This window comes from Pyxicephalus adspersus, chromosome 1 (genome assembly GCF_032062135.1).
Source record: "Pyxicephalus adspersus chromosome 1, UCB_Pads_2.0, whole genome shotgun sequence".
Classification (NCBI taxonomy): domain Eukaryota; kingdom Metazoa; phylum Chordata; class Amphibia; order Anura; family Pyxicephalidae; genus Pyxicephalus; species Pyxicephalus adspersus.
This window is the reverse complement of record NC_092858.1, coordinates 148,312,264-148,327,225: the sequence shown is the minus strand read 5'-3', so window position 1 is coordinate 148,327,225 and position 14,962 is coordinate 148,312,264. Positions and strand designations below refer to the sequence as shown.

The 14,962-nt window shown below is 37.0% G+C and overlaps 1 protein-coding gene across 2 annotated transcripts in view; it reads left to right on the top strand.

The window, feature by feature from the left end:
- Nucleotides 1-14,962, top strand: part of CORO6 (coronin 6) — a 55,421-nt gene that overhangs the window by 16,545 nt on the left and 23,914 nt on the right. For both annotated transcript variants that reach the window (XM_072430736.1, XM_072430729.1), the window contains exons 2-3: nt 3,335-3,542; nt 9,863-9,985. In XM_072430736.1, coding sequence (XP_072286837.1) covers nt 3,345-3,542; nt 9,863-9,985 — 321 coding nt within the window. In that variant the 5' untranslated portion in view covers nt 3,335-3,344. The remainder of the gene's footprint in view (nt 1-3,334; nt 3,543-9,862; nt 9,986-14,962) is intronic.

The following is a 14,962-nucleotide window of genomic DNA, read 5'->3' as shown; positions in this document are numbered from 1 at the left end:
CACTGCAATGGTGTAATTTAATTGTTAGGGGTTTTTCTTTACCTGTTAGATATTTTTTTTAGTGTTCCCGATGCAAAAATCAATTCTACAAAGTTAAATCTTGGTATGCATCATGGCTTGCGTACAGCATTAAAACATCAGAGTTACCAGTAAGTTTTTACTGGACACAAATTTAATAATTTAAAATTATTACCCAACTCAAACCTATCACTAAAATAAGAGCTTCACTTACCCTTTCTGATCCTGAAATCACTTTTAAGGTATCTAACTCCTTGTTATACATTCCAGTACATAAAAAAAAATATTTTGGATGCTCTGTTGCAAGAACAGAGACATTATTAAGCCTAAAAACAGTTGGTGGGAGATTTGGGTAGGGTTAGTATCATTAGTAACTAGAATAGGTAATTTGCATGGCTGGAAGTAACTTATCTAGTAAAAGTGGGCGTAATCAGTCATGTGTATATTCAGCTTACATTTTTTTTACTGATAAAATCTACTTACTTAAAGTTTACTACTTTACACATAAAGAATATCTGTCTGTGGAGGAGATTAGCTTTATTCATGTTAGTCTTTATAAATGTCATTTGGTTACACCAGGAAAATGGATGAGAAAAACAGCTGACTAAACTGTTATGCCTTATACAAGTAAGAGGCAGGTTGCAAGAATTTGGCCAGTGAGAGGGTGTTACACTCTACCTAAGGGCATGCTATTAGTGTTTTGTATTATAATTTGAAATCCTAAATTGATAAGCATATTTCTAAAACCAACTTTTCAGTAATCCTTACGGTCCACTTAATATGACAAGACCTCTCTCTGTTATATTTAGCAGAATAAAATGAAACGAAAAAGATAAAAACTAGAAAAGAATCCTATAATACTATAAATAAAATCAAACAAATAAAAAAATAATTAATACAAAATGTTGACAAAGCTATCCTTCTAATGAGATTCTGAGAAATATGGAGTAATTTATAGCTTGCAAGATGATGCTCCGGCAGTGTGCTAGAGCATGTTTATGTTGGAATAAGTAAGTTGTCAGAAAGATAATGGTGTCACATTAATGCATATTAATACCTTTCAAAAACTGTATTAGGAATTCTGGACTATAATTCCTTTCTGTTCCAAGATATATTTAACCCATTACTCTCTACATAGTGGAATTAGTATGACTGTTGAGGTTGATCAGATATTTTTAGACTACGTTGTCTCTGTTGCAACTAAAGCCAATAAGTTACATCAACAATTCCGCTGTATCACAGGCAGCAGCTGAACAAGTCTTAGTCAGGTTAATTTAGTGTTCCACTAGTGTATAATTTTAGAAGTAATGGTCCTAATGTATATACTTCAGTATATTGTTGCATCTGAGATGATTGAGGGTTAAATAGGTTTATCATCCTATAATAGATTGCTTATTTACAGCCACCTTCAAGTTTCTGGGCTTTTGACACTTTTCAATCAATTTCTGTTCAATCAAATTTCGAAGCATGCTCACATATAATTTTGTTTATCAATTGAGGGATTGGTTGAGTAAAAATACAGTGATTAATTTGCATTGCATTCTGTTCCGTGGATTTGATAAGGAACCTAAGGAATCAATCTTGCAATTTGTGGTAGTGAGAACAACTGAACATTGAATGACAGTTGAGATTTGTATCAAACAGGTCAGTTGAAATGAAATTCAATCAGAAAAAGTTGATTCATGTCTTGTTAGATGCTTTAGAAATCGCCCTTGACAGATTTTTTCCTTGTGTTATAGTTTTAATCATACAAATGGAATGGGCTCTGACCCATCATCTTACATATGCATAAAGTTCTTTAAGATATTTTCCTACTCCAGATTCACTATGAGTCGTATAATTTCAAATGCTTTTTTACATTTTTTCCCCTTTTTAAATAGATATGTAAAATGGTGCAAAGTATATAATAAATAGCCATATCTGATGCTATGTGAACTATTTTAAATACTCTGTACCGCAACCATCAATCAGAAGCTCTGAGCCTAATAAAATAGGCAAAAGAAATGGATACCAGTCTATACTAGGACCCACACACTGCTGATATATGAGATGCTACCTATTGGGTTCACTAGAGGAGGAGGTCAATCTATTTCCTTTTCTTTTTGTTGTGCTTGAGGTATATAAATAGTAAGGCTCATTAAAAAAAAACTTGCAAACAAAAGTGGAAAATAAACTTTTCAAAACGGAAATAGTTCACATCAACAAATAAGATGCAATTTTAATTGAAGTGCATTGTGTATTTGTGTTTTTTTTAGAACATGTATTTGTTAGGCCCCTTTCTGATTTGCAGTTGCAAACCACTTGGTAGGCTGATCCCAGGCACATTGCAGTCTGCTGTCATGTGCTCAATGTAAAACTGCATTGTAGGTTAATAAGTTTGCATGCATTGCCCTTGTGGTTGCGGTGTGGTTCTTAATTTACATAAAGAAAAACAACTGCAAGGCCAAAAGGGTCATAACAAAAGAACTGTGCTGCAACCACAATACAGCGTAAACGCATGCACAAAATGTTTCCCAACTACTCTCATTTAGTTGCCTGGGAATGGTTGGGTGCATTTTTCATCCTACTGTACAATGCTGTTGCCAGCCTCAAATTAAAATGGTCCCTAGAATTTTTTTCTGACTGTTTGTGTCCCTACTGGAAAATTCTTAGTTTTTTGCTAGGGACCAATTCTCTCTGACAGAAGAAGAAGGGAAAAAATTGTATGAGTGTGTTGGTTTGGAATTTTATTGTCATCTGTCTCATTGTTTCTGCCCTGGTGATCTTCCCTAGAGCTGCGTACACACTGCCAATTTTTGTCGTTGGAAAGGATCGTGAAACACAAGGGAGTGCACGATGCATGAACGGTGCTGTACATACAGCACCGTTCATGCTCTATGGAGAGGGGAGGGGGAGAGCGACGGAGCGGCACCCTGCTGCGCGCTCTCCCCTTCACTTTCATTACGATCGGCTGTCGTCCATCGTCCGTGGATCCGGCAGGTCGGTCGTCCGGACGATGGACGACACCGACTGTACACACGGCAGATTTTCGCCCGATAATTGGCCGATGCCGATTATCGGGCGATAAAAATCTGACGTGTGTACGTAGCTTTAGTCTCAGAACAGCCATAAAAAGCTGATAGAGATTCTCCCTCCTTCTATAAAATTATTATTTCAATGTGCAGATATTTTACTTTTGTCCCATTTCAGTAACTACACCACAAATAAAAATCTGTTTTTTGGACTTGATTTGTACCTTAAATCAGCCTAATTTGAACCTACAACATTGATAATTCTTAAAATATCTGATTTTTTCTTCTTTTTTTATTCCCTGCAGTATTTCCGCAATGAGCCGAAGAGTGGTGCGCCAGAGCAAATTTAGGCACATTTTTGGACAGCCTGTAAAAGCTGATCAAACATATGAGGATATCCGGGTATCTAAGATCACATGGGACAGCTCCTTTTGTGCTGTGAATCCTAAATTTTTAGCTATCATTGTAGAGTCCAGTGGTGGAGGAGCTTTTATGGTGCTACCATTAGCCAAGGTAAGTTCAAATTCATATTTGTGATGATTCTTCATACCATATGTGCTTGGCATTTTTCTGTTAAGCCTATAGGCGCTTAGATGGTTATGCTACAAAACAATCCTTTCATTCCTGATAGACATATCTTTTCCTGAACCCTCCATGGCAGCACATGCTGCCATAGAGCTTTTGCGGGAAAGAAAAATTATGGTACATTTTACATTTTCCTTGTTTTTTTCAGCCTGATAAATAAGTAGTCCTTACATAAACAGGCACACTCCCTGTATAAGCCTGCATATCTAGGTTGTGCAAAGCAGGTACTCATTGTCAAACTATTTGGACATTGACTGTGCTATCTTGACAAAAGAAGTCCAGAAAAAGTCCTACTGAGAAGTGCAAACACATACTGCTTGTGTTTTCTGTAATACCAATGCATTTGTAATTCTGCATAGGTAATCCTTTTAGTAACCAGGTATTTTTAATTTGGCTATGCATAATCCAATCTCAATGTCCACCCCCAGCCTTGTAAATATTAGTCTGAATAATCTCTATCCCATTAGACAGGAAGTAATTTAGGGAGGTGAGACGATTTAATTATTAAGCCATCTATCATTGCAACACATGATAGAATGCCTCTCTGTAGATACACAATGACTTACTGGACAGAATTGATTACCATGTGAGTAGAAGACATTGGTGGGGTATGAATAAATTTACCTAATAACAACAACAATAACAAATAAAGCAGAACTTGAAGTTGTAAAGCTAAACCGGGAAATCATAAGGATCTTCCAGTGCAAAGTGAAAGAGGTGTATATATCACAAAACTGGTTGAGCAGATTGAAGAATAATTTGGAACTCTTTTGCTGGGTAAAACAATAACATATATGTATTTCAACTGTGTATTCAGATGTTTGTTTGGGGTTTGCACCCTAGACTCACAAACCCCATGTTCTAATCCATTCCTATATAGACACATAAAGTTTATTGCACAGTATTAGATTTTCTATGTAGAAGTCTAATACTAATAGGTGCTATATATCCATATATTAGATTAACCTTTAAGAGCCACATTTAAGGATCTTCTCCCAACTGGAGACTTGAACTTCAAACCTGAACTAAATATAGCTTACTCAGCAGGGGATAGCACAGCTCTGACTTTACACCAACTACAAATCATGGAGATCAGTCATCAGCACTGGCTTCGATCAGAGACATTTAGAGGATATTTACAGCTAAGATATATTCTCCATAAAAGTGTTTGTTTGCACCAACTGTATTTTCCAACAGACTCAGCAAAAAGATATAGGCACCGCACACAATGGTCTGTTCTCTCTCTGGCCTGAATACCTGGCTGTATCAGCCTTTATGCTCATTTGTGTAAGTTGTGTGTGGCAGTTTTACCGCATTTGATTTCATGTTCCAGTACTCTGCAGTGTAGTCAATAAATTATTTCCTCATTCTGCATTCAGTGGTGCTGTGCTGAAATGATAAAGCTTGGTGCACAAAGGAAGTGTCTTAACTTTATTATTTGCAACATAATGTCACTTTTCTCCAAGGCCAGCATTACACTGTCTGCCCTGTAGCATCCTAAAATACCTGTCCAAGCTTCAGTTCCTCTGGCAGGAATGTCAAAAACTATTACCCAGGCACTCTGCATACAGAAAAACCTTTCATTGCAGTACAAATCAAAATCATATCTAGAGACGTCTCAGGCAATCTTTATGGGGCCATTGTTGCTGTAAACCTGATAAAATCTTATTGTCCATTTTGCAGTTAGTTTCATCTCACATGCTAGGAAAAGAAAATAATAATATGGGACTTTATTATTTCTCATGTTGGGGTAATTTGTTTTTTTCCTGGTTCCCTAGGAAACATAACACTGAAAATACTGTCTCGGTGTATAATAAGATAGGGCTTTATAGGATACAGGATCTGGCAATATCTGTGTAGTAAAAAGAATTTTATAAATAGATAAAGCATAATACTACTGACTGTATTTTCCAGGGCAGATAAGCAATGTTTATTTATAGAGTATGCACACAATACTTTTTGTTCCCTTAGGGTTCTTCATTAATCATACAGCATTGTATCACTTATAAAACTACTTCTATTTTTGTTCTTGTATGTATGTATGAACACACAAGAATAATAGTCAATGCTTTTTCAATTTCCTGCTACAATGTGTTTCTTTGGTTGTGTAATCACATGCAACAAAACCCCATGGGAACATGTGGTGAAAGCCTCCAAAACACATGGAAATCTGTCCATGAAGCATGCTTACCCTGAGCCTTGGCACCCAAACACAGGAATGCAGGATCCCAAGGGACAAAAATGCTTTGCATTATGTACGCTGTGCAGAAATATTCAGAAGAAAGGGTAGGCACATAACAAAATATAAGATGACAGGTGCTGGATTATTTAAACATTTTGTGAAAAGAGAATTAGGCCCATATCATTATAACAATTAAAGAAGAGAGTAAAGAAACTGCTCAACTGGTTTTACAACATCACTCATGGAGCAAGATGCTTCAGCTTTTAGGTGAATGAGCTAGTGATGCCATAGAACTAGGTGAGTGTTCTGTTCAACAATCCCGTTGCTAGCAAGTTGCTGCCAATGACAGCATCACAAGCCTGATAGATCATTGTGTAGAAACAGAAAATATTCTACCCCTGAACTTTCCTCAATGTTCTCTTGCAAATCAGAAAAGTAAAGAAAGGCTTCAGAGTAGAATATACTGTGCTTTATCAAGTATGTTCTGCGTCACTCTTCACTCTTGAAAAAGGTTACATGTAGATGTCAAACCACATTTATACAATTACACTTATTTAGAACCAAGTTTAGCAGATAGAGTTTAGGTGTCAAATGCTCAATATGAGGCACCTAAACAGTTGTCTTCCTGCTTAAGACTTGAGATGGGCAAGTACTATGTGAAATATGGGTAGGGAATATATCCTATAATTAGGGTCATTGCAGTCCCACAAGGCATTGTTCAACATAATAGTTTTGCTCCAAGTAATTTCAGTACATACTCCATTAAGCCATTTAATCCATGTTTTATTTTTGCTGCAAGTAACCTATTTGTGTGTCTCAAAGATTTTGGCATCATTTATCCCCTATGCCAAATGATAAGTCTCTTGGTTTTAACCTGCTATCTTGTGTATAAAAGTGGAATCTAGTACGTAAAAAGCAAGTCAATATAAATACAGCCTCGTCTCCTTAATGACAGTCTTTATTTGGTGCAAGAATGTGTCTCATTAACTGCACAGGTCATTGGTGGTGTCCTTGACCCCTCATTATCCCATAAGCTATCCCTAGGGATGGATGACTAGCATTTCTGTGCAGACTGTCAGACCGAGGCAGTTGTCTGCTGATCCTGTGCTTCCAATAAAAATGACCTCATGCAACAAACAATAGAAATGTCTCAGGAAGCACTAAAAGGGCTATTAAAGAGCTCAGTTTTTCCATGGTGTTGCACACTGGACTTGTTTTGCTCAGTTGTGTTGGGACTGGGGCACCGCCCTGCCAGCCTCCTGTACGTCCTGGAACATTTTTTGTGCCCATTGACACTTGTGTCTTCCTCTTTCCTCTTCACCTTTATTATTCACTGAACTACAACTACTGTTGTTTTGCTGTATTTAGAATGGAGACTCCCATGTTTTCTTGTAATACTTTTTACGAATGCTTGTGCCAAAAATATATATATATAGGGTTACAATGCAAAGCAATGCAGTTCATATAGTGCTTATGAGCTGGAAGTTTTCACCCTCGTGAACTGCAGTAGCTCTCATGACTCCCTTAAATGGTCTTTACAAAAAAGATTGCCTGGAATAAGGAAATCTGATTTTCGTGTCCTTTTTATAAATGAAACAACCATTAGAAATTGCATATTGCAGTGTTTTTAAACAGTCCCAGGTGGCCTATGCTGACATTTAATAGAATGCTTGGTAACGGCTTCCCTAGGAGGCCAAATCTAGTGTTTCTGTGCATCAGAAACACTTTTTCACTCACATTGATTTTAAAGATTACTAAAAATCCATAATTCTCTTTTCTAAATGAGAAGAGGTAGGAAGGAGTCAACTGCAGGGGTGCCACTTCACGTCAATCATAGGAGTTGAACAATGGCAAATCCTGTACTTGCCTGTCTTTGGATAGCCTTTGATTTACACTTCCTTAAATTGTCTTGGGTGTTTTTGATGTGTTTTGTTGCCAGACTGTGTATGTTGTACATTTATAGCAACTGGAATATTAATTTATTAAATTGGTCACAAACTGGTCACTTTCATTTACCTGACAATGACATTCACTTGAATAATGTGAAGCTGGAAAAAACAATTGCTGTTTTTTTTCCATTACTTAGGATAACCTAGGGATAACTTGCATACTACATTTTTTCACAAGTTACAGTGGTGACATATTAGAGGTTGGACTAAGTCGTCACCCTCCAAGCCGAGTCCCAAGTCACTGACACCAAGTCCCAAGTCAAGTCTCAAGTCACCAAGAATTCTTTCAGGTCGAGTCCCAGGTCAAGTCACTTCATTTATCCCCATTTGTCCCCATATAGAAACAGAGCTCTGATCCTGTTCTTAAGCACAGGATTGCAATCTAAGTCCACAGCTTTCTCCTCTGACAGCTGAATGGGGGGTGGCTGTGTTACAGAAGCCTCACTGCCTTCCTCTCTTACCCCTTCAGCTGTCAAGCAGAGAAAGCAAGTCGCGAGTCGCTGGGGAAAACCCCCAAGTTGAGTTGTAAGTCGTTCATTATGCGTCTTAAGTCAGACTCGAGTCCAAGTCACACGACTTGAGTTCCAACCTCTGTGACATATGTGCTTTTTTTACATTCTGCATATGACTAGGACCTGTGTCCAATATTATGTGTCCCTGTTCCAGAGAGATCATGACGATAAAAGCAATTCAGTATCTGTAAGTTGAGTTGACCGAGTTTAGAAATGCTTCAAAATGATTTCCTTTTAAGGCTTCACAACACATATAGAAGAGCACAGCACAGTTAAACAAGTATACAATGTATAGTGAATGCAGAGGGCTGGAGAATGTAATAGCACAGTCTAGAGTGTGAGATTTTTTTTTAAAGTATGAAAACTAAGGCACCAGCATATTACTACACTAAAAAGGTGCAACTTAGTATAGAAACATGATAAATAAATAAGAAGAATACTTCTCCAATGTGAGGTGTGGGGAAACACAAAAGTCAGTGGAGAATAGACCTAAACAGACACAGATAGAACAGTGTCTTTGCCAGCATAGAGTTTATAAATGACAGACACTGTCAGCTGGCCTTAGGGCCATTCTTTTGGTCCGACGACTGCAAAACAGGATAGAGGGAGGTGTTGCAATGTGGTTAGAACAGTTCAATTTAGTAATTCAACATGTTAGAACAATGCCAGGAGTTCATTAGCATTGTTATACTAAAGTTTGTTACTTCTGTAAACTAAAGTACACATACTGTTATCATTCTGTAATTTGCTTTTTTTAACTTCCTAGAACTATGTTTGTGGTATGAACTATTTTTTATTGAATGTTCAAACACAAACAGCTTCACTTTTGAAAAAATATTTTTTTTCTTCAAACAACTTCATTTGGCTATGGATAATGTAGCACAAGCACAATGCTTTTGTTTTAACTTTGCAATCCTGGGAAGTGAGTGGACGCTTTTTTGGGCATAGCACCTGTGGCCAGTGGTGTTCAGCTAGAAGTCCACTTGGAGGGGTGCACTACCTAACAATTTCTTTTAAATATAGCACTACAAAAAATAGGGCTGCATAAACACATTGAATAATTTTTGTTTTAAAGGATCTTTCACAATCCTTTCCAATGACAAAAGACTACACGATGCATGAACGAGCGTTGTACATTCAGCACCGTTCACCTCTAAAGAGAGGGGAGGAGTACAAAGAAGCGGCACCCCCCTGCACTCTTTCCTTCACTTCCATTATGATCGTTTGTCATTTGTGTGTCCACCAGGAGGGATCACAGCGCTGTACACAAACCAGATTTTCGTCCGATATCAGCCCTGAGGCGATTATCAGACGAGAATAATCTGACGTGTACGTAACAAAATCAAGTTCAAAAACTGGCACAAATGGTAGTTAGAAAGAGAGGGGATAATGGATCTAATAAAACAGTCCCTGTAATTAGATTTAGAGGTTTGTACACACAACAGTAACATATTTACATATAACAGTGAATAATAAATAAAGAATATAGCTCAGCAGCCCAGCTCATTACTCTGGAATTCTGTCCCTGATATTTGTTATCTCATATCTGGTTATCTATATATATTTTACTGGATCTGTGTAAACAGTATTCTGTTTTTGTTTTAGACTGGAAGACTGGATAAAAATCATCCTACAGTCAGTGGCCATACAGCTCCTGTATTAGACATTGATTGGTGCCCCCACAATGATAATGTTATTGCCAGTGCTTCAGATGACACCACGATCATGGTAAGTGTTAACTAATATTAAATGCAAAACATTCTTGTGATCAGGGAAGGGTAAAGTGAAACACCTTAACTTCCTTTGCCAGGAGTCCACATGGCTCTGCTATTGCACATAACTTCAGCAATGATGTAACAAAAAAATGACATGCCCATGAAGAGGTTAGATTTGCTGTACTAAACAGACCTTTACCAGCAGGCTCTAATTTACAAACCTTCTATCTTCATTTACATATGGTCTTTTTTGCTTTTTTGTCTATTTCTTCCTTGTTCTTGACTTACTTTTTATATATGAGCCAATTTATAATGGAACAAATAATACATCCTCTGCAGGACTAAAAATGTTTCACTTTGCATCTACATTTTACATTTCATTTATAAAATGCAAGCACAACCAACATATTTTTATACAATGGTTTGGATAAATAAGAACCTCCACACACACAGTTAGATGTTTTTTCCTAAAACTGTATGGTGGCATTTAGTGAAACAAAATATAATATCTGTAAAATTGTTTAAGATTGTTCCAAGATTGTGGCCTTTGCCCTGTTTATTAGCTGAAACGTTTTGGCAAATCTGCAGAAATCTGGAATCACTGACAGCTGTGTTACAGCAAGGACATATGCTTGTCTGGGGTTCTACAGAACCACATCTTTAAACTATGCATTAGTGTCATTTGGCATGGGAAGAGTGAAACCCTTGCCTCCATACTTTCTTCTGCCAGGAATAAATATGGCTTTGCGTTGTAATATTGCAATGCAAGGTATTAATGCGGACCAGAAAACCAACATGGTTGTGAAGTGGTACTAAAGAGGCCTTTACCAGAAGCTTTAATTTTCTATCCTCTTTTATTTTTTCTCTTTTGATGCTTTTGTTCTATTTGTATGATTCTAACTCTATCTGGTCTATTAAGGTAACAACCGTCAGTGACGATATCCCTTGACGTATTTCACACTAAAGTGTTCTTGCTGCATACTGCAGTAAGTTATAACCTTAGTTGGTCATCCTATAGATGTGCCTATATTATGAAACTTTGAGAATTGTTGGTCCTGATGTCAAACTTTGATTATAAAATTTGTAGACCTCGTATATGTTATATTCCACTTCTTTTTTAAATTGCATGGAACTTTGACCAATGCATTATTTTTGCCCATAGTCACATGAAAGGCTCAGAATTTATGGTCTGTGGGAACATGTCAATGAAAGGCCATCCTGCCCACTGAATTATATGAGGACATGGTGTCTAATGTGCTGACAGGAAGTAGGTAGAATGCCAATTGTCCCCGATTTCCACACACAGTCATGGGTTTTCAGAATTTCCTGCTGGAAGTATTATCCCATACAAATGTTCCTGGTTTCCAAATTAGGCAGCTGCTTGATAAAATGCTTCCCTTTCTTTATCCAAGTTCCGCTCAAAGCATGTTTCACATAGAATACATGTTTTATCATTTATTTATTGTATTATAGGTAAAACAAAAAAAGCTCTGCTCCAAATATACCTGTTTACTGTAGTAGTCTGGAGAGGGGTTGGAGCCTCTGCGTTTCTTTATTTTTTTTGACTGTGTCCTATTTGGTGAGATATCTTCCTACCACGACAGAAAGTAATAGGAAAAATCTTTAAAGGGAACATACGGTTAAGAAGAGTTAAACATTTGAGAATGAATCTATTGTCTAAGTCCTCCTGTCCCCATGACATCTGCACACTTTATTTTTTATGGGCTCCACAAAAACAAAAAAATTCAAGTGTTTAGAATGGAGCTTTAACCTTCCACTATGTATCTTTGGTTGAGAGAGCAAAAGAGTGCACCAAAGCAACCTATCCACAAACCACCACATGACCGGCTGTCAGGCAACATGTTAGCGTTAGTGTGTTCAGGAAGTCAGCCTAAAAATATGGATAACCATTAGGGTTAACATGGATCAGTGTTATTTTTATGTTATTCACATTGCACATTACATCAGATCTACAAATTTATATTTAACACAATGTTTCGATGTCTGCATTCCACCTGCTTTGCTTTTTCTCTGTAAGACACAGGTCCTCCTGATATGTGTTCCCATTGTAGGCTAAACAGGTCAATCACATATTTTTGCTGAATTTTGGTTAAAATGTATGTGGTTGAGCAGTGCTGCAAATGCAAAATCCAGTGTTTGACAACAATTCCTAACAGTCCCTAAGGATGTGGATGTGGATGAACACTTTCCATTTGCAGTAACAAGAAGCTGAGACAAGTTTTGGCATAGAACCTCTACAAAGTTGTAGGGTAAAAAAGGAAACACTTTAGGCAAGCTTATCCGTTAACTACTTTAATATACTGTAAATGAAGCTTCTGGAACATTCTGGAAATGAAGCCTGCATAGTACCTTGAGTTTGAAGTGTCAGGTTATATATATAACACACATCAGCCACGTGTCTTGCTCTGATGTCTGTATCTCACACTGTGATACAGCACTTCTAATTATACTTCACTAGAAGGAGATGGAAACAGGGCAGAGACTTATCAGATGCCAGAACAGAGGCCAATGTGTGACGAGGGCTAGGGGATTCCAGTAAACTCTTATCCAGGCATCAGCATATGGTCAGTTTATTATTGAAGATGCAGGAAGCGAGGCGTCTCCTTTGTTCAGATAATGTGAACACACCAAGGGATGGAGCCAGAATACAATATTACTGTTATGAACAAATTACCATAAAGCATTTATAGGTCTGAAAAAAAACTACTCTTCTGACGAAAACACAACAGGGTGGTGACCACAACCAAAAGCAATGTGATTATATGAATGGAGACCTGAACTTCAGTCATCATCATAGATACAGTATGGAAGTATTTGATAAATATAGGTTTACGTTAGGAATCCCTAATGTCTATAGATATTATCCTTCATAGATGAATTTATCATATATGCTAGTATATTTTTAGACATTTATCAAAACTGACTTATTTTGCAAGCAAATTAGCCACTCTTGAAAATGAATATGCCTGTCTGTGTTTAAAAAGCACAATTGTTAAACAGTTCTGAGGTTGATTAATATGGTACTTTAGGTTTCAAAACAGACCCAAAACTAGGGCTTGTTTACATTTCTTTGAATTAATTTAGCAATGAACATGACGTGTTAGTACACTGACTTGCTCTTCATCCATATTAGCACCCCAGTTGCACCTTACCAGAGCACTGTAGTACAACGCAGGGCAGTGCAGCTCTGTGCTACACTTACAAAACTGCATCATACACTATGTTTTGTGTGATGTGGTGCAAAGGGCTGCTTATTCCAATGAATGGTTTTGGCTGCCAAATACAACCCATAGCAACACACTTTTGTTTTGGAAAACCAAGTGCACATTTATAGTAGGAAAGAGCCCTAAAATTTTTGCATACAGAATGCAGTTGCATTATTACAGTCAGCCAATAAAGTAATTTTAGATTAAAAAAAACATAAGGCTTATACATAACATATTAATGCTCATACATTTGCCAAACATTAGCCAATGTATTTTGAGCTTTTTTGCCATAATTGACCAGCATACAGACTTTCAAAACTTCCCAGGCCACCAGACACTGAGTACACATTTGAACAACAATAGATCTACAGCATTTTTGCTAATCACTAATATATCCCCAATGATATAACTATAGTTTTTCTGTGAATAAAATCAGTGTTTGAGAATACTGTTTTGTAATGCCAGATACATATTTATTTTTTCACTTTCATTGTACTTTTGCCTATCCTTGCAAACTCTTTTTCTCTTCAAAGTATATAATACTAGCAGTGGACAATGTATAAATTGCTTATGAAGCCAGGAATCATTACATTTTGCAGATTGACCAAAGGACTCATACATAGGGGGTAATTTTTTGATAGTTTCTCACCTGTGAATGATCAGAACTCAGGTTGTCTGAGACATAATCAGAAAAGGGCAAAGGGGTAAGAGAAAAGACAGGCTTTTAATAGGCAGGAGTGATAAACAAAAAGTGTTTTAATAAGATTATTTGTAGCCCTATCACTAAGGCTACGTACACACTTGCAGTGGTTCTCGTCCGATAATCGGCTCCAGGCCGATATCGGATGAGAATCTGGCGTGTGTCGTCCATCGTCTGAACACATCATCCAATGACTTTACTAAGTATTCTTGGACGCTTCCAACTGTCATCTAATATTATGTCATGTATCTTAACCAAGCACTCCTCAAACATATTAAAAGTTCTAAACCACCCACCTACGGACTCCCAAATCTGTTTTCCCCCCTTACAAACTTTTCACACAACAATACCTTTTTCTTCTATACACCAGTTAAGCATTTAGTAGAAACCAGGCTAGGCAAAAAAAATATATATCTACATTCCTTGAAGACCCCTCCTGTAAACCAATCTTTCTCAGCTCTAAGGTCTGAGACATGTTTGTTACACATTTTGTATGAAGATACAGCACCATACTGGTGGTCAAGAACAAGCATGAAAAGATCATTTACGAGCAAATAATCCATTTTAACCAACTTAAAAGGTGGGTTTTTTTTTATGTGATACCATAGTATGTTTTCTTATTGTTACTACCCAATAAAAGATACCCACTAAAAAGTTTTATCTCCTTTACCATATTAGCCATTTCATCCTCCCTGTGCTTAATGTCCATGCAATATTTATAAATGCATATTCCCTTTTTCTATTCATTGCCATTTCTGATTTATTAATTGTATAGAACACTGAGTGTATTTCACATCAGAAATGTAACAGATCCACTCATAGCGCAGTCCGTTCATTATTAGTATATGGATGTCACTGGTTTAGCAAGCGGCGTGTATATTACCAAGAAGTACGTGTTTGCCATCATTGTGTTTAAAATATTTATGTTGCATAGCCAGTAGCAGATTATCATTGTTGGTATATAGAGCTCATATTTTATCCTGCAAAGTGCAAAATAATGTCTCTTTTGAAAGCAATTTCAAATCAAGTGGTTGGGCTTATTGAAATACAGTAAGTGTGAAGA